The sequence below is a fragment of the Macrotis lagotis genome, chromosome 4, assembly GCF_037893015.1.
Source record: "Macrotis lagotis isolate mMagLag1 chromosome 4, bilby.v1.9.chrom.fasta, whole genome shotgun sequence".
In the NCBI taxonomy this organism is placed as follows: Eukaryota; Metazoa; Chordata; class Mammalia; order Peramelemorphia; family Peramelidae; genus Macrotis; species Macrotis lagotis.
Genome location: NC_133661.1, coordinates 274,115,745 through 274,136,908, shown reverse-complemented (window position 1 = coordinate 274,136,908; position 21,164 = coordinate 274,115,745). Strand labels below are relative to the sequence as shown.

Sequence of the window (21,164 nt, the reverse complement as noted above, 5' to 3'; positions counted from 1 at the left end):
TTCCAACTTTTCTTTCCTAGTCCTGCCAACTGTTCATTAACGTGCCTGTAGAGGCTGCGTCTGTGGACTACCATGTGTCACTGGCTCAAACGGCTCTGCAGGTGTGCCTGGTTCACCCAGAACTGCAAAGTGAGCTCTACTGCCAGCTCATCAAGCAGACCAACTTCCATCCAGCCCAGAGACATTCCCTTTTGCAGGTGAGTGTATGTGGCATGGGGGAAGCACAGCTTCATCAAATAAGACAGGCTCCCTTCCTCAAACCAGTGATGAGAAAGGATCCATGGGGAGGTAGAAAATATGCAGAAGAGAGGATAAAAGATAGAGATCCCTTCAGCTATACCAACAGATTGGGGTTACCCCAGATTGATGATCTTCTCCATGTCATATTTCTCCAGGGTGTGGGAATGTGGGGGTAGGTGTTGCATCTTTGCCCCTTGCTTAATTCTCTTCACACTGACCAATCATTTGGTTGCCTATTCTTGTGGCTGCTGGTGGCCACAGATTTGATAGTGTTAGACCTCTGGGTTGAGAAAAGAGAACACTGAAGCTCATGGTAAGGCAGAGGACAACTAGACCATGCACTCACTTGTTGGTGGCTGATTTCCCTTGGCAGTGTTGGCAACTCCTGGCCCTGTGTGCTCCCCTTTTTCTGCCTCAGCATCACTTCCTCTGGTACATCAAACAGCAGCTCCAGCGCCATGCAGATCCCAGGTGAATAAATGGCATTTTCTTTAACCTTGATCTTTCTCCCTCTCTCCCTCTGACTCTAACACTGAACATAGTAGATTTAAGAGGGTAGGAAGAAATATTATGGAACACATGCCAAAATGAAGTCCCTGCCCTCTGATTTATTGAGGAATTTGTAAATGTAGATCAGTGGTACCAAATTCAAAAAGGAACACATCTCTGTTGGACAGCATATTAACTTAGAAAATCAAAAATTAACAAATTATCTATTTTGTACTATATCTTTGTTTATTTTGTTAAACATTTCCCAAGTACATTTTAATCAAGTCACAGCATACTCAGAAGTTCTGTAGGTTATAAAACTGGCACCTGTGATGTAAAGCCTACATAAAGATCCAAGCACACCTATGTTTCTTTATACACATATTGTAAGCACATCTAAATCCACATTCATTTGAATATTAACCATAATTACCAAGTTCTTCTAATGACACCAAAGGCTTTATTTCTTTTTTTTAATATTGGCTTCATTCTGGGAAGACTTGACCATAAATCAGACCTAACTCCTTCTTTAATCTATAACACTAAATAAAACCCAATCAATTTTTCTGAGCTTCCTGAATTTAAATCAGGTTGCTCCTACTTTTTCTCTTTCTTCTACTTAACCTTCTGCTGACTGAGTGGCTGCCAGTATGTATCAGGAGATATCTGTGGTATGAACTTATAGCCTGTTTGTCCTGAGTGTCAGCCAAAAGTCAAAAAATTCCTCTGGGGATTCCAGCTCCTGAGCCAGTACTGAAAGTTGATGGGCCTAAGTGTAGTGAGTCCCTCATGGTAGTCCCATCCTAGAGTGAGTTAAACCTTGAGGTTCCCATGAGTATCCAGATATTGAAGAATGCATAGCAGCTTTCCAAAATTAAGTTTCTTTAAATTAGTTAAAAAAATATTTATTAGGTTCCAGGTAATATCATAAGCACTTAGGATACAAAGAAAGGGAAAACGTCTTTTTTCTTAAGAAGCACACAGTCTAAAGAAGGAAACATGCAAACAACTATGTACCAACAATATACATATACAGGAAATATACAGGAAAAACTTGCATTAAGAGTATTAAGAAAGGCTTCCTATCAAGTAGGTGGAATTTTATCTGGGACTTGAAGGAAGGCAGGAAATGGAGCTGAGGAGATAAGAGTGTTATAGACATGGGGGGATGGACAGCCTATAAAATTGTTCAGAATTGGGGAAAGGGTCATATGTTTGAGAATCAGCAAGGAGGCCATTATCACCAGATTTCATAGCATGTGGAGTAGGAAGGGAGGCATAAGAAGACTAGAAACATGGGGTGAGGTTATGAAGGACTTTAAACACCAACCAGAGGATATTATATTTGATCCTAGAGATGATAGGAAACTACTCAATTTTACTGAGTAGGGGAGTGACATGGTCAGACCTGAGCTTTAAGAAGATCACTTTGACAGCTAAGTGGAAGATAGACTGGAGTAAGAAGACACTTGCAACAGGGAGACCAACAAGCTGGTCACTAAATAACCCAGGTGTGAGGTGATAAGGATCCTAGGGAAGTAGTGGTACTGTTAAGAGGAGAGGAGTTGTAGGCAAGAGATGTTATGAAGGTAAATAGACAGACTTTGGCAAGAGACTGAATACAGGGGAAGGGGATGGTAAAAGACCATGAGGAGTTGCACATCTCAAGGTTAGTACAGCTTTTCAGGCCTGCAGGCAATATACCCATGATGGGATTTAATATGGCAAAAATGAGTGTGATCTCCAGTGGTCCCTTTATTCTTTCTGTTTAGAAGTGAAACTGGCCAATATGCTACCTATTGCCAGCGAGCTGTGGAACGGACTCTGGAGGCTGGGGAAAGGGAAGCCAAGCCTTCTCGAATGGAAATAGTGTCTATACTACTGCGCAACCCCTACCACCACTCCCTGCCCTTCAGCATCCCTGTGCATTTTGTCAATGGGACCTACCAGGTAAGACTGGAGGTCCTTTCCTTCTGGTCCTATTTTATTGCTGTTCAGGTGTGTCCAACTCTTCATAACCCCATGAACCAGTGGTTTGCCATATCTTTCTCCAATGGATTAACAGAATTAAGAGTTTTGGCCAGGATCATACAGTATATGTCTGAGGCTAAATTTGAACTCAGGTCTTCCTGACTCCAAACCCAGTGCTCTTACTTCTACTTGCTATTTTGGTCCTCCTGCCCCAACCGAGCTACTCCACAGAAAACTGTTTTTGGCCTGAGTGGGTATTTATTTAGCTTCCTGGGAAATCACATCATTGACTGGCTTGGGAAAGGCAAATTAACAATTAAAATTAGCCTAGTATGAGGGTGGAGGTGGGAAGAGAAAAAGAAGGAACAAAAAACATTTCCTTCTAAGCCCTGTATGTATGTGAAGGTGATAGGATTGGAATGGTCTTCCTAACACTTTTATATAAAGGACGAATCCAAGGAATAGATCCAAGAAATTATATTGTTCAAAGTCATTCATCAAAGAAGCAGTATGGGATAGTGTATAGAAAGCTAGTCTCAGAGTTAGGAAGAAGTGGAATGAAGTTCAGTTGAGGAGTTCCTCACTGGGAGATCCTTATATTGATGACATCACAGGTCTACTCTCCTCCCCGCTCTAGTCCTAAGGAAAAAAAGTCACAAAAGCCACTGAAAGACTTTAGGAGTTCAAGTCAACATGAATGAATTTACATTTATATATGCATTTCCATTGGGTTTTTGCCCTTAAGGAAAATAAGCAAAAAAAGCTAAGAGAAAAAGTGAAGATTTTTAAGGAGTAATATAGTGTGTGTTGTTTATTCTGAGAGGGGTTTGAGAGTAGTGAGGGCAGTCCCTATTATCTCGGTGGGTCTGTGTGCCTCAGCTTCCCCCCCCTAGATAGAGGTCAGCCTCTGAGGCCACCAGCAAGATACACCGGGTGAGGCAACTAGGTGGCACAGTGGATAGAGCACTGGCCCTGGAGTCAAGAGGACCTGAGTTCAAATTTGACCTCAGCTACTTAATAATTACCTAGCTGTGTGACCTTGGGCAAGTCACTTAACCCCACTGCCTTGGAAAAATAAAAATTAAATTAAATTTTAAAAAAATACACTGGACAGGAGCCCCTATCTCCCTTTTTGGTAAGACAGCTTTGAACAGTAGGATGGGAGTATGGGCAGGTCCCAGGTTGTTACTGTGAAATAACTTTGAACAATGGGATGGAAGTCAGAATTAGTGTAAAGTCGATTCAGAAAGGAAGAACTTAACTATTTAGCATGGTCAGCACAGAACATTTTTATCTGCTTCATATTTCCTCTGCTATAGGCTGACACAGATAGGCATAATTCTCTTCGTAAAAGAGGTAAATTCTGTCAAACCACGTTCCTTATAACAAATCTTCTCATCTCTTACTTTGGACTTCTTTTCATCACTTTTCATTTCAATGAGATTTGTCTGCCCTCTCAGGTAGTAGGTTTTGATGGCTCTTCCACTGTGGATGAGTTCCTCCATCGGCTGAACCAGGAAATAGGAATGAGAAAGACATTCTACTCTGGCTTTTCACTCTTCACAGATGATCCTTCTGGCAAGGACATGGAGCACTACCTACAAGGAAGTGTTAAGGTGATTTCATGTCTCCATATTAAGTTCTGGCTGTACTCTCTCCAAAACTGTGGGGAAATACAGTCACCTCATTAGGGATATTGATTGTACTAGGAGAATTATTTCATGGGCTGTGATATCAAGTCAAGTCAATAAGTATTTATTAAGCATTTTCTTATATGCATTGGGAATTACAAATACAAAGTCCTTGACCTCAGTAAGACAACACATAGAAGGAACCTAAAAGGGAGGGATGAAGAAATAAAGGTATTGGAGAGGGAGGAGAATGAAGAGAACAACCTAAAGAATGAAGACATGGATGGTCTGGTGTTTCAAATGTGTCTGACTTTTTTTTGTTTGTTTTTGCAAGGAAATGGGGTTAAGTGACTTATCCAAGGTCACACAGTTAAATAAGTATTAAGTATCTGAGCTCACATTTGAACTCAGGTCTTCCTGACTCCAGGGCTGGTGCTCTATCTACTGAGACACCTATCTGCCCTGTGTCTGACTTTTTGTGACCCTAATCCAGGGTTCTCTTGGCAAAGATACCAGAGTGGTTTGCTATTTCCTTCTCCAATTCCTTTTACAGAACACAAAACTGAGGCAAACAGCCCAGAGTCACACAGCTAAGAAATTTTCGAGGTCAAATGTGAACTCAGGAAGATGAGTCTTCCTGATTCCAGGACCAGCTCTATCCACTGTGCTACCTAACTGCCTGCATTTATAATAATACTTTATAATGTACAGTGCACCCTATAGAACAGTGTGACAACTGATCCTCACAGTAGTCCTGTGAGATGCCTGGCACAAATCCTGTCATCTCCATTTTACACCTAAGGTTTGGGACATTTTTACATGCCCAAGGCATTGGTGCTCAGATCCATATCTCTCAGATCCATGTCTGATTCTCCTCTTTTCCACACCACCACCACATTGCCTTATTTTATAGACAGTATACTGATCCCTAAAATCACCTTATTAAATCTTGACTCTTTGAAACTGAATGCCTGTGGACAGGGTCCAAAAAGCACCTGTTTTGGATTATATGACAATAATATGATGAGGCAATTCTCATGAAATTTTTTCTGGGATTGTCTCCTACTTAGACTGTGAAAATAATGTCCTGCCCCCTTTGTAATTTCTTCCTGCCCTACAATTGATATAGTCCTAGAAATAAAATCAACTAATTTCTCAACAATGCTTTTTGAAGCATCTACTTGTGTGTGCCAGACAAAAAAAAATGAAAAAGTCCCTTCTCTCTATTGTCTGTGTATTATACATATGTGGAAATTCAATTCAGGGTAATTAGGAAGAACAATCATTAACAGCTGAGGAATCAAGCACGACTTTGTACAGGATTGGTGCTTGAGCTAAGTTCTGAAGGAGTAAAACCTTCTATAAGACAAACATGAGGACTGAGTCCATTTCAGATGTAGAGATCTCCAGAACAAAGGCATAGAGACAGGAGATGCATTGTTGTGTATGAGGGACAAAGAGAAGACCAATTCATTTAGATAGCAATGTATACAAAGGAAAGTAAAATGTAAGAAAAGTGGAATGAGATTGGGGCTAAGTTATGAAGGACTTTACAAACCAAACAAAGGAGTTTATATTTCATCCCAGAGACAATTAGGTGTCACTGGAGTTTGCTGAGTAGAGTAGGAAAGTTGTACAGTCAGATCTGTGCTTTAGGAAAATCACTTGGGCAACAGAGTAGAATAGTGAGAAACTTAAGGCAAAGAAACCAAATTGACTGTTGAGGTAGTCTAGGCAAGAAGTGATGGGTGGTAGATGCATTAGTAAAAAGAGTTGATTATGAAAGGCATGAAAGCAGAAATCTTAAGATTTGGATCCATGTGGTGAGGGAAAATGGGGAATAAGAACTGGTAATGAGATTGCAAACGTAGGACACTTGATGATGGTGCCTTTGACAGAAATAAGGAAATTTGGTGGAGGGAAAAGGCAGCTCTTAAGTATTTATTAATGAGGAAAGGTGGTAACCAAGTATGACTTTGGAATCTGAAAACTCGATGTTATGGTTCTAGGTCAGCCATTATGAGGGCATTTTCTTGTACCAACAGATGTTCCTATCATCTTTGTTTTCCATCTCAATTATGAAAACACCCGTGGCCACCTTCTAGGGATAACCAGATAAATCAACCAGATAAAACTCAATCAAACCCTTCAGTGCTTAGTGAGGAATAGCAGCTGACCCTCCAGATTTAGCACACAATATTTATTTTACAGCTTTGCTCATCTTTCTGTGCTCCAATTCCTGGTTCAGACAGTATATCTTTGGAAATGGGAAGGATGGTACTTAATTGAAGGGGAATGGTCGATTAGAATGGATGGAGGATGTATGACTGCTTTCCTTCTCTTCTATGATTCATCCTAAAGATCTGTGATGCCATTTCCAAGTGGGAACAATCTCTGAGAGAGCTTCATCCTAGGAAGTCTGAAAGCAGCAACCGGATTGTGAAGCTGATTTACAAAAACAGGTCTAGAATACTGAAAATGGGATAGGATATAAGGAACATGTCCCCTCTCCTAACTGAACAAAATTTCCTCTAATTTATAAAGTGGGGAAAGGGCCCAGAGTTCCAAGTCCTGCTTAAAGAGGTCATTCTAACCTTCACTTTTGTCCCAAACTCTTGATGTGATGCTGGTTAAATAACCTTCCCTCTGGTTTCGTTTTTTTTCTTCCTCCTTCATGAAAACAGCAAAAACCAATCTCGTAGAGGAACTTTGTAAACTGCCTTGTAAAGGGGAAGCTTTCCATTAGTACTACTAGTTTAAGACTGTGAATTGGATAAATAGCTCCACCACCCAGGAGGAAACTAAAATTGTACAGTCTGTCTAGATAAACAGTTCCTTTCCAGGGATCATCTCCTAAATAAAATAATAAATTCTCATTGACCTAATGTCTCCTTTGTGCTTAACTCATCTAATTCAGAATATATCATGATACCTAGTATCATGGTACCTTGTTACTTCAGTAGTCCAATGGGAAAACCCAGCTTATTCAGAGTTAAATCCAAGGAAGTTTTGAGGACCCCCAAAAGACCTTCTTTGTATGTGTTGCTGTTGGTATGAACTTACGTCATGGCTCCTTCTTCCATTCCATGGCCTCTTCACACTTCATGACACTTTTCCTATGGGAAGGGTGATGGGGACAGAAGGAAAGCACACCTTCCTCTTTCAAGAGTAAAAGCAACCCTAAGAAAACTAGTCCTTTATTAGTCCCTGGGAGGTATCCATGTTGATTTCTTTGAGTCAAACCTTCCATGCATTCCTTCTTTTTTTGCAGGCTCTATTTCCGGCATCAGGTTAAAGGAGAAACTGAGCAAGAGCGGCTTCTGCTTGCCTTCCAGGTCAGCAATGAGATCAATGCAGGGAGATTCCCAGTCAACAAAGAATTAGCCCTTGAGATGGCTGCTTTGATGGCCCAGGTAAGTGATCTGCCATCAGCTAAGTGAAACACCACTGATAACAAGGCCCAAATAGACTGGATGACATCTTACTATTGCTGCGATGAGGATGCAACTCATAACACACAAAATGAAACAGGACTTACAAGACCTAAGAAAGGGCGGTGACAAAAAAAATTAAGGAATTGAAAGAAACAGTTTCTAAGAGGCCTGTGCAGAGAACATATCTCTTTTGCATGGCTTTTTGTATGCTAAATGTCCCAGAGAATGGGAAAAAACAGGCTGCTTCACATATTTTATCTTCTAGAAGTACAAAGGAAAAAGAAATATTCCTTTAGCCTAGTCTATGGCACTTTTTTCATCACCTTGATGACAGAAAGCTGATCTGCTAGGAAGTAATTGTCTCTGTAAGAAATAGGGGTCCAGGGTCTGGTAGAGCTAGATTTGAAAAACCAAAGAAGTGGTTAAAGTAAATGCTCAGACTCCAAAGTACCTTCTAGCACTAACATTCTTGTCTGAATGAAAAAACCATAAAACATTTATTAAATAATTATTGTGAGAAGATCTGCTTTTGGAACCTAGTTCTCCCACTTACTACCTTTGTGATCTTGCATGAGACAACCTCTCTGGGCTTTAGTTTTTTCATCTGTAAGATGAGCATAATAATATTTGCACTGCCTGAAAGATTTTTTTAAATTTATTTTTATTAAAGATGTTATTTGAGTTTTACAAGTTTCCCCCCAATCTTACTTCCCTCCCCCCACCCCCCCCACGGAAAGCAATCTGTCAGTCTTTACTTTGTTTCCATGTTGTACCTTGATCCAAATTGGATGTGATGAGAGAGAAATCATATCCTTAAAGAAGAGACAAGAAGTCTAAGAGGTAACAAGATCAGACAATAAGCTATCTGATTTTTTTCTAAATTAAAGGGAATAGTCCTTGAACTTTGTTCAAACTCCACAGCTCCTTATCTGGATACAGATGGCACTCTCCTTTGCAGACAGCCCAAAATTGCTCCTGATTGTTGCACTGATGGAATGAGCAAGTCCTTCAAGGTTGAACATCACCCCCATGTTGCTGTTAGGGTGTACAGTGTTTTTCTGGTTCTGCTCATCTCATTCAGCATCAGTTCATGCAAATCCCTCCAGGCTTCCCTGAATTCCCATCCCTCCTGGTTTCTAATAGAACAATAGTGTTCCATGACATACATATACCAGTTTGCTAAGCCATCCCCCAATTGAAGGACATTCACTTGATTTCCAATTCTTTGCCATCACAAATAGGGTTGCTATAAATATTTTTGTACAAGTAATGTTTTTTCCCCTTTTCATCATCTCTTCAGGATATAGACCCAGCAATGGTATTTCTGGATCAAAGGGTATACACATTTTTGTTGCCCTTTGGGCATAGTTCCAAATAGCTCTCCAGAAGGGTTAGATGAGTTCACAGTTCTACCAGCAGTGTAATAGTGTCCCAGATTTCCCACAACCCTTCCAACAATGATCATTATCCTTTCTGGTCATATTGGCCAATCTGAGAGGTGTGAGGTGGTACCTCAGAGAAGCTTTAATTTGCATTTCTCTAATAATGATTTAGAGCACTTTTTTTCATATGGCTATGGATTGCTTTGATCTCCTCATCTGTAAATTGCCTTTGCATATCCTTTGACCATTTGTCAACTGGGGAATGGCTTTTTGTTTTAAAAATATGACTCAATTCTCTGTATAGTTTAGAAATGAGTCCTTTGTCAGAATCATTAGTTGTAAAGATTGTTTCCCAATTTACTACATTTCTTTTGATCTTGGTTACAGTGATTTTATCTGTGCAAAAGCTTTTTAATTTAATGTAATCGAAATCATCTAATTGGTTTTTGGTGATGTTCTCCAACTCTTCCTTAGTCATAAACTGCTCCCCTTTCCATAGATTTGACAGGTAAACTAGTCCTTGATTTTCTAATTTGTTTATAGTATTGTTTCTTATTTCTAAGTCCTGTAACTATTTGGATCTTATCTTGGTAAAGGGTGTGAGGTGTTGGTCTAATCTAAGTTACTTCCATACTAACTTCTAATTATCCCAGCAGTTTTTATCAAAGAGGAAGTTTTTATCCCAATGGCTGGACTCTTTGGGTTTATCAAACAGCAGATTACTATAATCATCTCCTGCTTTTACACCTAGTCTATTCCACTGGTCCACTACTCTATTTCTTAGCCAATACCAAACAGTTTTGATGACTGATGCTTTATAATATAATTTTAGATCAGGTAGGGCTAAGCCACCTTCTTTTGCACTTTTTTTCATTAAGCTCCTGGCAATTCTTGACTTTTTATTTCTCCATATGACTTTACTTACAATTTTTTCTAACTCATTAATTTTTTGGAATTTTGATTGGTAGGGCACTAAACAGGTAGTTTAGTTTTGGTAGAATTGTCATTTTTATTATATTAGCTCTACCTATCCATGAGCAGTTGATAATTGTCCAGTTATTTAAATCTGATTTAATTTGTGTTAGAAGTGTTTTATAATTGTTTTCAAAAAGTTTCCGAGTTTGTATTGGCAAATAGATTGCCAGGTATTTTATATTGTCTGAGGTTACTTTGAATGGGATTTCTCTTCCTAGCTCTTCCTGCTGTATCTTGCTAGACATATATAAAGTTGAGGATTTATGAGGGTTTATTTTATAACCTACAACTTTGCTAAAATTGCTAATTGTTTCCAGTAGTTTTTTGGATGATTTCTTGGGATTTTCTAGGTAGACCATCATGTCATCTGCAAAGAGTGAGAGTTTTGTCTCTTCCTTTCCAATTCTAATTCCTTCATTTCCTTTTTCTTCTCTAATTGCTGAAGTTAACATTTCTAATACAATATTGAATAGTAGTGGTGATAATGGGCATCCTTGTTTCATCCCTGATCTTACTGGGAATGCCTCTAGCCTCTCCCCCTTGAATATAATGCTTGTTGATGGTTTCAGATAGATACTGCTAATTATTTTAAGGAACAGTCCATTTATTCCTACATTATCTAGTGTTTTTAATAGGAATGGATGCTGTATTTTGTCAAAAGCTTTTTCAGCATCTATTGATATGATCATATGATTTCTGATGGGTTTGTTGTTGATATAATTGAGTATACTAACAGTTTTCCTAATATTAAACCAACCCTGCATTCCTGGAATAAATCCTACTTGATCATACATAATGTATTATCCTAGTGATAACTTGTTGTGATCATTTTGCTAACATTTTATTTAAGATTTTTGCATCTATATTCATCAGGGAGATAGGTCTATAATTTTCTTTCTCTGTTTTCACTCTTCCTAGTTTAAGTAACAGCACCATATTGGTTTCATAAAAAGAGTTAGGCAGAGTTCCATCTTTCCCTATTTTTCTAAAGAGTTTATATAGAATTGGAACCAATTGTTCCTTAAATGTTTGGTAGAATTCACTTGTGAATCCAGCAAACCCTGGAGATTTTTTCTTAGGGAGTTCAATGATGGCTTGTTGAATTTCTTTTTCTGAGATAGGGTTGTTTAGGTATTTAATCTCTTCTTCATTTAACCTGGGCAACTTATATTTTTGTAAATATTCGTCCATTTCACTTAGATTATCAAATTTATTGGCATAGAGTTGGGCAAACTAATTTCAAATTATTACTTTAATTTCCTTCTCATTGGTGGTGAGTTCACCTTTTTCATTTATGATACCAGCAATTTGGTTTTCTTCTTTCTTTTTTTTAATCAAATTGACCAGAGGTTTATCAATTTTATTGTTTTTTCATAATACCAACTTTTGGTTTTATTTATTAATTCAAGTTTTTTTGCTTTCGATTTTATTAATTTCTCCTTTAATTTTTAGAATTTCTAATTTGGTATTTAATTGGAGAATTGCTTGCAAGATTAAATATGATGATGAAACATATTTTATATCATGGGGAGGTTGCAAGGTAGTGGAGTTAAGTGATTTGCCCAAGGTCACACAGCTAAATGTGTCTGAAGCCACATTTGAACTCAGATCCTGCTCCTGACTCCAGGGCCAGTGCTCTATCCATTGCACCACCTAGCTGCCCCTGAAACATATTTGATAATAGTAAAGTACTATATAATTATAAGCAAGTACCATTTTTTATTAGGACTTTATGTTTTTATAGCTTGAAGAGGTGGTCCATTTCAACAATACACTCTTGTAGACTAATGTCACTTCTCCATTCTCAAAAGAATTGTAAATTCCACTTCTCAAAGAACCTTTCTTCTCCTTCCTATGAACATGCTTATAGCTGTAATTAAGATCTAATGCGTCTATACTCCCTACACAGGTAGAATATGGGGATTTGAAGAAGCCTAACCTTCCTGGTCCTGTGGGAACAGCTCCCTCCAAGGCTCAGCATCTCCTCCAATTGGTCCTAGATAGATTCTACCCCAGGAGATATAGATATGGTGCCCCCTCTGAACAGCTGAGGTAGGATGGGCAGTAACTCAGCATGATATAGGAGGTGGTATGGGGAGATGATCTGGTAGTAGCAAGACTTGCCACATAAATATTACATCTGAGCCCTTCAATGATGAGTTTTTCTTCCCCCTCCCTTCTTATAGACACCTGGCACACACACTAGCCTCAAAATGGACAACACTGCAAGGCTGTTCATCAACCGAGTGCATTCGTATCTACTTGACCGTGGCTCGAAAGTGGTCCTTATTTGGTGCTAAACTCTTTCCTGCTCAGGTGTGTCAGTGGCCCCTGGAAAAAATATACCACAATACATCAGAAACCTACTAGAACCTATTAGAGCTTCCTTCTCTTTCAGCTGCCTAGGTTTTTTTTTAATTTGATTTTAATGTTTTTTTATTAAAATAGTTTAACAAAATGGCACATCTCTCTCATGGTGGGAGAGAGGAGTGGGGGAAATCCCAAAACACAAGCTCTTTTATAGTTTGAAAGGTTTTGTTCCTGCCCTTTCATGCCAATCATAGGCTGGGGTCAAAATTTAATTGATAAATTGGTTCCTATACATTTCCCTGCCCTACTCATTTTACTAATGAGCCAGAATTCAGCTGCCTAGGTTTGATCTGGTTTGGCTTCATCCCTGAACCCATACAACATAGTGGGTGATTCTACTGGAGCTGGTGTCAAAGGGGCTTGAATTGGAATTCTGGACTCAATACTTACTCTCGGGGTGCCCTGTACAAATCATATTTCCTTTCTAGGTTTCAGTTATCCTCATTGATAAAAGTAGTATGTTGGGCTCAATTGAAGAGCACTTAAGATCAGGCCAGTAATTTGCTATTTGGGTATTACCCACAATGGTTCTTCACCACTAGAGGGCACTAGTGTACCAACTCACCTCTGATGTTCACATCTCAGGGTGGCCTGTTCTTTCCCCTTCCTCAATTTTCTAATCATTCCTGACAAAGGTTAAAGCTAAATCATGTAAACTCATTTACAATAAAGTACTAATGACCTACTATATCCCCCAGGAATATTTTTTAAGGTAAAATCTAGAAAAACTAAGAATCTCTAATAATTGTTTATTTCTTTCTTGGTATTCCATAAGGATCTACTTCAGTTTCATACAATAAAGACCAGATCTCAATTATCTGACATGAGTTTAATCTCAAGTCACAGATTCAATAGCATCTTGCCCCAATGAATCAAATAATCAAAACTTGAATACTGGAAATCCTCTCCATCTCTCCTCCCCAGCAAATTTGTTTCTTCTCTTCTTTCCTTGCCCCTCCTCCATTTCCTTTAAAACCCCAAGAAGTTGCCTGAAGCCAACTATATACATCTTCTTAATGGGACACTCTGGACTAACCAGAATCCCATAACCAAAAGAGAACTTGCTCAAATAATTGCTCCATAGGTACATCCATATAGATCTTCACAAAGATCCAATATATTAAGCAGGACCCAGGCTGTTGACCAAATTGCTCTTTATTTCCCTAGACCACCCAACTTTCTACTAAGGGGAATATTCTAGTATGGATTGCTGTGAATGAAGATGGTGTCAGTATCCTGGACCACAACACAATGGTACTGAGAAAAGTAGTTTCCCAATTCCCTCTTCTCTCAGGTATTACCATTTCTCTTCACTTTAGGCCTGAATTTGGTTACCACAAACTCTATACCTCCCTATGTAAAGTCTTCCTTTATGTGTGAAGCATATTATGGTTTTCAAAGTGTAAATTTCCAAACTGTGATGAAACAATCCATAGTTAGCTGAGACCACCAGTGCCTAGACACCTAGCAAGATGATAGCCTGCCACTGATTCCTAGGTTCTCTTAGGAGCTCTTATACTCACCTACAAACTGCCTTCTTTCTCCAGCAAGTTCAAGCCACTCACCCCTACTCCTTGGTGATGACCTTTGGTGGCTACCAGGAGGATTTTATGATTGTGATCAGACCTGTTCCAGATAAGAGTTCTGGTAAAGGCAACATTGAGAAGCTGATCTTCCAGATGGCACTTCCTAAGGTGGGTCTGAATAGCTGCCAGGACAATTTACCCTGACCTTTTATAAGCTCCATGAAGGAACAAAGACAAGAGTTTCATATTTTTTGGCAGATATAATAGCTGTCATTATGACATGGTAGGGTTTATAAAGCACACATCATATCTGATTTTTATGACAATTCAGTGAGGTCATGAAAATATATTTATTTTCATTTTGCAGTACAGATGAGGTCACACACAAAGCTAATAAGTGGCAAAGCTGGGACTTAAACCCAGATCCCAATAGATTGTATTATGTTCCCTCCAAGTTCTAAGACATATAAGAGACCAAGTTGCAATAGGCCAGAAGATGTCACTACTTATGTGTAAATGTAAGGCAGTAATCCAAAGTGTCCAGGTAGACTTGAACATCTCTAGATTTTACAATTATTTCATTTTTTCCCCTCTTCCTAGATTGCAGAGTTAACATTCATGATGGCCAGCTACATGAACCATTGCTCCAAAATCTCAGTCTCATCTCCTAATATACCACCTGCTCAACAATTCCCAGAAATGGATAAAAAACAGTTCTTTGCTTCTGCCTCAAATAGTACCAAGGGACCAACACTCCTATGAGCATCGTTCCTCCACCTCTCTCCCCCTCACTTTGTGCTGTGGGTCTTGGTGAAGTTTTGCTGTGTCTCTGCTTCTACTTTGAGCTAACTTCCACACATGCCTTGTGCCTATTTCAGATTCTTACCAATGGGCAGCTTGGTGGCACAGTGGACAGAGCACTAGCCCTGGAGTCAGAAGGACCTGAGCTCACGTCAGACCTCAGATACTTAATAATTACCTAGCTGTGTGATCTTGGGCAAATCATTTAACCCCATTGCCTTGCAAAAAAAAAAATTCTTACCAATTCTGCAGGCAGATGATAATGCCCATACAATCTCCTGTCTTTGGTGTGTTGAGTTTCAGCTCCTGGCTTTCCTAAATCTAAAGTCAAATACTCAAATAGCCAAATTCTGAATGCAATTTTACCAGATCTCCCAAGAGAATTGGGGTTAGGTGAAGACATCATTCAGAATCCAGGACACTGCCCTTGACAAGAAAAATACTTCTAAATCCTACACATTCTGAATTTTAAAATGCAGATGATTTTCTAACAGTCACTTCAGAGTTGATGATACAAACCAACCTCTTCAGACCTTGTGGTAAAGGCCTAGAAATTGTCAACAAGTTCTATTTTCCATGCTGATAAGGTAGGAGATGGAGGAGAAAGAATGGACTTCTTCCCTGTTTTTGAGAGGGAAAACTAACCCTTATCTCCGAATCTCAAATCATCTTAAGGAATCACAGAGAACAATGGAATTCCTCAGACTCCAATAAGTCTGAGTAAAGAAACTCAATTCCTTGCATAGGAGTAAGTGACTTACTTATATGGCAGCTGTAGTTTTGCCTGATGTCCTAATCTTGGTAGGAACTGAGGCACTCTAGACTGTGGGCAAACTTCACTGCCCTATGTTGTCCTGGGACCCTTATCAAACTATCTCTTCTGATCTGGGTTTAATCACTGAACCAAATGCTTTGAAAATAAGCATCATCACTGTGAACAGAGTACTATGCACTGATTTCTGCTGGTCTTTGAAGGTCCAATACACTGCTTTTTTGCAGCTTTGTTGGACCTCTAAAGCTTGTGACCTTGACCTAGCCTTTAAGAACAGTATTGCTTTCTGTAGGCAGTTAGTTTAATGGAAATAGTAGAAATGTAGCATTAGCCAAGCTCACTGGAATTTGTAATTTCTCTTTCATCTAAAAAAAAAAAAGGACTGAAATAAATTCAAAGTTTCCTTCATTTTTGTTTCCTACCACCAAATTTTTACCTCCCCACTGGGACCAAGGCAGTATGGTCTCCATACTCCCTCCAAGGTCAAAGAAAAGAAAACCATATGATTCCCCCAACATTTAATAAGACTACAATTTCATTTTCCACTCTATAATAGACAACATTTATGAGGAAGAGAGTAGAGGTAGCTGCATGAAAAAAGCAATTCCACCCAAAGGCTAAGTTTAGACCTGTCATTGTTATCAATAATCCCTTTACTGGATGGAGTTATTGGACCTAGTTTCTCTGAGAGGCCATGGCTCTATAAAATCCCTGCTATGCACTCTGAGCTGGAAAGGACAAGATAATAAACACTTCTAATAACATATTTAAGCACTATAAACCTTTACTGTACTTTGTCCCACCACTTTCTTTCCCTTAAGAAATGAAGATTCATCTAAGATACCTTTAAAATAATCCTCCTTCCAGGACTGAGGTGGAAGGCAGGGTATATTTCAGTCTTAGTTCATAAAGTCCTGACCCCCTACCTACAGGGCAAATGGGAATAATCTCATCTGCAATAATAAAATATTGGTATTCCCAATAATCAAAAAATGAATTATTTTCACTAGGTTTGTTTTCTTCTTCCCTAACCTGAAGTTTGTCAGTGTTGCTTTGTTATTGTTGTTTAATTGTTTTTCAGTTTTATCTGACTCTTCATGAATCCTTTTGGAGTTTTCTTGGCAAAGATACTAGAGTGGTTACCATTTCCTTCTCCACAATGCTATGTAGAATGAATTAATTACTGAGCATTTATTATTAATCACACTATATAAAATACTGGGGACACAACTGAAAAACTAAGATTGTCCCTAATTCTCAGGGTGCTCATATTCTAAAGGGGGAAATGACACATATGGAAGGTTTTTGCTGCAAGTCAAATACTGTATCTTTAAAAATGTCATTTTCACCAATAAAACCTTGTTTCTAATGTTGAAACATTTGAGGATACCAAAGACTTTAGAGGCAATTATTTCCTTTTCTAGGCCAGCATTCACTATCTGTGACTGCTAAAAAAGCAGGTGCTACATATCTATAAGCATTGCTTCTATGGACAATAATTATGGGAGTTGTGTAGGAAGAAGGGTCAGTAGTCAAAAGTGGCCAGAAATCCAGGGAAGGGGGTGCTCCTTACTCCTAGGATTCTTAAATTTACTTTTCCACCAGAGGCAGCTGGCATTTTGTGTTGGTAATAGGGGATAACAAGTCATCTCCACAATTGTTGTTTCCTTTGACAGAAGGTTACAGGCCAGGCTAGAAAGTTAATACTTTAAAATGCTTTAGACTGGAACAGCTTATTCAATTTAAATAATTACTTCCTATTCTTAAAACTGCATTACTTCCCCCAGTCCATAGGGAATCAAAAGGGGAAAAGCTCCCTTAAAAATCATTTTTTTTGATATTTTTACTATCTGTATCAGAATACCAAGCTTCACCTAGCAACAAGTCATTTCTATCTGAGACTACCTGCATTCCGTTTGGCAGTAGTGACAAAAGAAAATCACAGAAGAGTATATCAATCTGACTGAAATATCACAAAGGTAGCTGTCTAAGGAAGACAAGCGACTTGTTATCCTGACAGGCACCAACATAAACAAATCCCACAGAGATCATAGAAATTAAATTGTCAGAAATTATGAGGGCCCATGTCAATTCCTTCTCTACCTAAAACCTAAATGATTATCCATTTTTTACCCTCAAATTCTTTCCAAGATATGTGGCTGGCAATCAGTTTTCTTAAGAGTTTTTATAAATCATTAATCACAAGGGAAAGCAATATATGTACTAAAATATTTCTAAATATTCCTTGCTAATATTAATATTCAAAATCACCCCCCCAAGAGGTATGACTGACCCTCAACTTTTAGATGGGTAAACAAGATTGTGAGGTGACTTGGTAGAACATGACTGTTGACTTCAAATAGTATTTGGAAATATGGAACAAAGTTGCAGAAACAGATTTTCAGCTCAAAATAGGGAAAACTTTATTAAAATTTAACACTATATAACATGGGTTCCCATGTATCCTGAATCTGCTCATTAGGATTGATCTGTATCCTCTAGGCTAGAATCTATTAAACTCCAAATGGTAGCCCTGGATAGCTACACCCCTATAGGGACTTGTATGCATCCCTTCAATTCCCCATATGTTCCAATTTAAATCATATCCCTTCCCAGGAAGGGACCTAGTAAGGAAGGGACATCACTAAGACAGTCAATCTGAAAGTTACAGATAAGACCTTTATCCCTGTTTCCCAAATGAATATTCCTTGAGAAGAAAAGTGACAGAGAGCAAAGAACTTCAGTGAAGTACCCTGCCCAGGGACTCAGTACATCCTTGTCCCCAGGCACAAGACAAAACCCTATCAATAAAACCAAGGATCCCAGACCAAGCCCTAGCTATATCACTTCAACTACAAATCCTTAATTACCTCAGTTTTGCAATCTGAACTACACCCTTCATTTACATATCCCTATATACCTCACCTCTAGCAATTCTGATTACCTCAACTCTACTCTTTAAAAACTCACCTCCTCCTTTGAGCTGTCTTCCTGGGTGAAGACAGCTGGTTCCTGTGTGAGGCCTCAAATAAATACCTTCACTGAACTTATCCTAAGGGAGCTTTCTTATGGGATTCTGAGGTCCCTTCCAACTCTATGATTTCTATGAGTTGTCAACTCTCTCAAACACTATAGGAGAGAAGTTATAGTTTTTATGAAGAACCTCAGGGTTCCTACTCAGAAAAAGAAATTCAACAAGCCATCATTGAACTCCCTAAGAAAAAATCTCCAGGGCCTGATGGATTCACAAGTAAATACTAGCAAACATTTAAGGAACAATTGGTTCCAATTCTATATAAACTCTTTGGAAAAATAGGGAAAGATGGAACTCTGCCTAACTCTTTCTATAAAATCAATATGGTGCTGTTACCTAAACCAGGAAGAGTTAACACAGAGAAATAAAATTATAGATCTATCTCCTGATGAATATAAATGAAAAAATCTTAAATAAAATGTTAGCAAAATGATTACAACAAGTTATCACTAGGATAATACATTATGTTCAAGTAGGATTTATCCCAGGAATGCAGGGTTGGCTCAATATTAGGAAAACTGTTAGTATACTCAATTAAATCAACAACAAACTTATCAGAAATTATATGATATCAATAGATGCTGAAAAAGCTTTTGACAAAATACAGCATCCATTCCTACTAAAAACACAAGAAAATGTAGGAATAAATGAAATGTTCCTTAGAATAATTAGCAGTATCTATCTGAAACCATCAACAAGCATTATATTCAATGGGGAGAGGCTAGAGGTATTGCCAGTAAGATCAGGGGTGAAACAAGGGTGCCCATTATCTCCACTACTATTCAATATTGTATTAGAAATCTTAGCTTCAGCAACTGGAGAAGAAAAAGAAATTGAGGGAATTAGAATTGGGAAGAGAGAAAACTCTCACTCTTTGCAGACGACATGATGGTCTACCTAGAAAATCCCAAGAAATCACCCAAAAAACTACTGGAAACAACTAGCAATTTAAGAAAAATTGCAGGTTATAAAATAAACCTTCAACTTTTCTATACATGTCTAGCAAGATACAGCAGGAAGAGCTAGAAAGAGAAATCCCATTCAAAGTAACCTCAGACAATATAAAATACTTGGGAGTCTATTTGCCAAGACAGACTCTGAAACTTTTTGAAAACAATTATAAAACACTTCTCACACAAATTAAATCAGATTTAAATAACTGGGCAAATATCAACTGCTCATGGAGAGGTAGAGCTAATATAATAAAAATGACAATTCTACCAAAACTAAACTATCTGTTTAGTGCCCTACCAATCAAAATTCCAAAAAATTACTTTAATGAATTAGAAAAAAATTGTAAGTAAATTCATATAGAGAAATAAAAAGTCAAGAATTTCCAGGAACTTGATGAAAAAAAGTACAAAAATAGGGGGCTTAGCCCTACCTGATCTAAAATTATATTATAAAGCATCAGTCATCAAAACTTTGGTATTGGCTAAGAAATAGAGTGGTGGTCTCAGATTGGCCAGTATGACCAGGAAGGATAATGACCATTGTTGGAAGGGATGTGGGAAATCTGGGACACTATTACACTGTTGGTAGAGCTGTGAACTCATCCAACCCTTCTGGAGAGCTATTTGGAACTATGCCCAAAGGGCAACAAAAAAGGGTATCTTTGACCCAGCAATACCACTATTGGGTCTATACCCTGAAGAGATGAGGAAAAAGGGTAAAAACATTACTTGTACAAAAATATTTATAGCAGCCTTATTTGTGGTGGCAAAGAATTGGAAATCCAGTAAATGTCCTTCAATTGGGGAAAGGCTTAGCAAACTGTGGTATATGTATGTCATGGAACATTATTGTTCTATTAGAAACCAGGAGGGATGGGAATTCAGGGAAGCCTGGAGGGATTTGCATGAACTGATGCTGAGTGAGATGAGCAGAACCACAAAAACACCGTACACCCTAACAGCAACATGGGAGTGATGTTCAACCTTGAAGGACTTGATCATTCCATCAGTGCAACAATTGGGAACAATTTTGGGCTCTCTGCAAAGGAGGGTACCATCTGTATCTAGGTAAGGAGCTGTGGAGTTTGAACAAAGTTCAAGGACTATTCCCTTTAATTTAGGAAAAAAACCAGAGAGCTTATTGTCTGATCTTGTTACCTCTTAGACTACTCTTCTCTTTAAGGATATGATTTCTCTCTCATCACACCCAATTTGGAACAAGGTACAACATGGAAACAAAGTAAAGACTGACAGAGTGCTTTCTGTTGGGGAGGGGAAGCAAGATTGGGGGAAAAATGTAAAACTCAATATCTTTAATAAAAATAAATTAAAAAAAAAGAAATAGAGTGGTGGACCAGTGGAATAGACTAGGTGCAAAAGCAAGAAATGATTATAGTAATCTGCTGTTTGATTAAACCCAAAGAGTCCAGCTATTGGAATAAAAACTCTCTTTGATAAAAACTGCTGGGAAAATTGGAAGTTAGTATGGAAGAAACTTAGATTAGACCAACACCTCACACCCTTTACCAAGATAAGATTAAAATGGTTACAGGACTTAGACATAAAAAACAATACTATAAGCTAAT

At 38.4% G+C, this 21,164-nt stretch overlaps 1 protein-coding gene across 12 annotated transcripts in view; it reads left to right on the top strand.

Moving 5' to 3' along the window:
- The window catches only part of PLEKHH1 (pleckstrin homology, MyTH4 and FERM domain containing H1), an 80,925-nt gene extending 61,150 nt beyond the window's left edge, over positions 1 to 19,775 (top strand). For 7 of the 12 annotated variants that reach the window (XM_074236072.1, XM_074236069.1, XM_074236070.1 and 4 more), the window contains 11 exons: positions 21 to 197; positions 614 to 711; positions 2,502 to 2,679; positions 4,161 to 4,316; positions 6,693 to 6,793; positions 7,603 to 7,744; positions 12,032 to 12,174; positions 12,309 to 12,438; positions 13,660 to 13,746; positions 14,040 to 14,186; positions 14,619 to 19,774. In XM_074236072.1, the coding sequence (XP_074092173.1) occupies positions 21 to 197; positions 614 to 711; positions 2,502 to 2,679; positions 4,161 to 4,316; positions 6,693 to 6,793; positions 7,603 to 7,744; positions 12,032 to 12,174; positions 12,309 to 12,438; positions 13,660 to 13,746; positions 14,040 to 14,186; positions 14,619 to 14,780 (1,521 nt within the window). In that variant the 3' untranslated portion in view covers positions 14,781 to 19,774. Of the gene's footprint in view, positions 1 to 20; positions 198 to 613; positions 712 to 2,501; positions 2,680 to 4,160; positions 4,317 to 6,692; positions 6,794 to 7,602; positions 7,745 to 12,031; positions 12,175 to 12,308; positions 12,439 to 13,659; positions 13,787 to 14,039; positions 14,187 to 14,618 lie in introns of all 12 variants that reach the window. The other 5 variants (XM_074236074.1, XM_074236076.1, XR_012478237.1 and 2 more) reach the window with 4 other exon arrangements.
- The last annotated feature ends 1,389 nt before the right edge of the window (positions 19,776 to 21,164 follow it).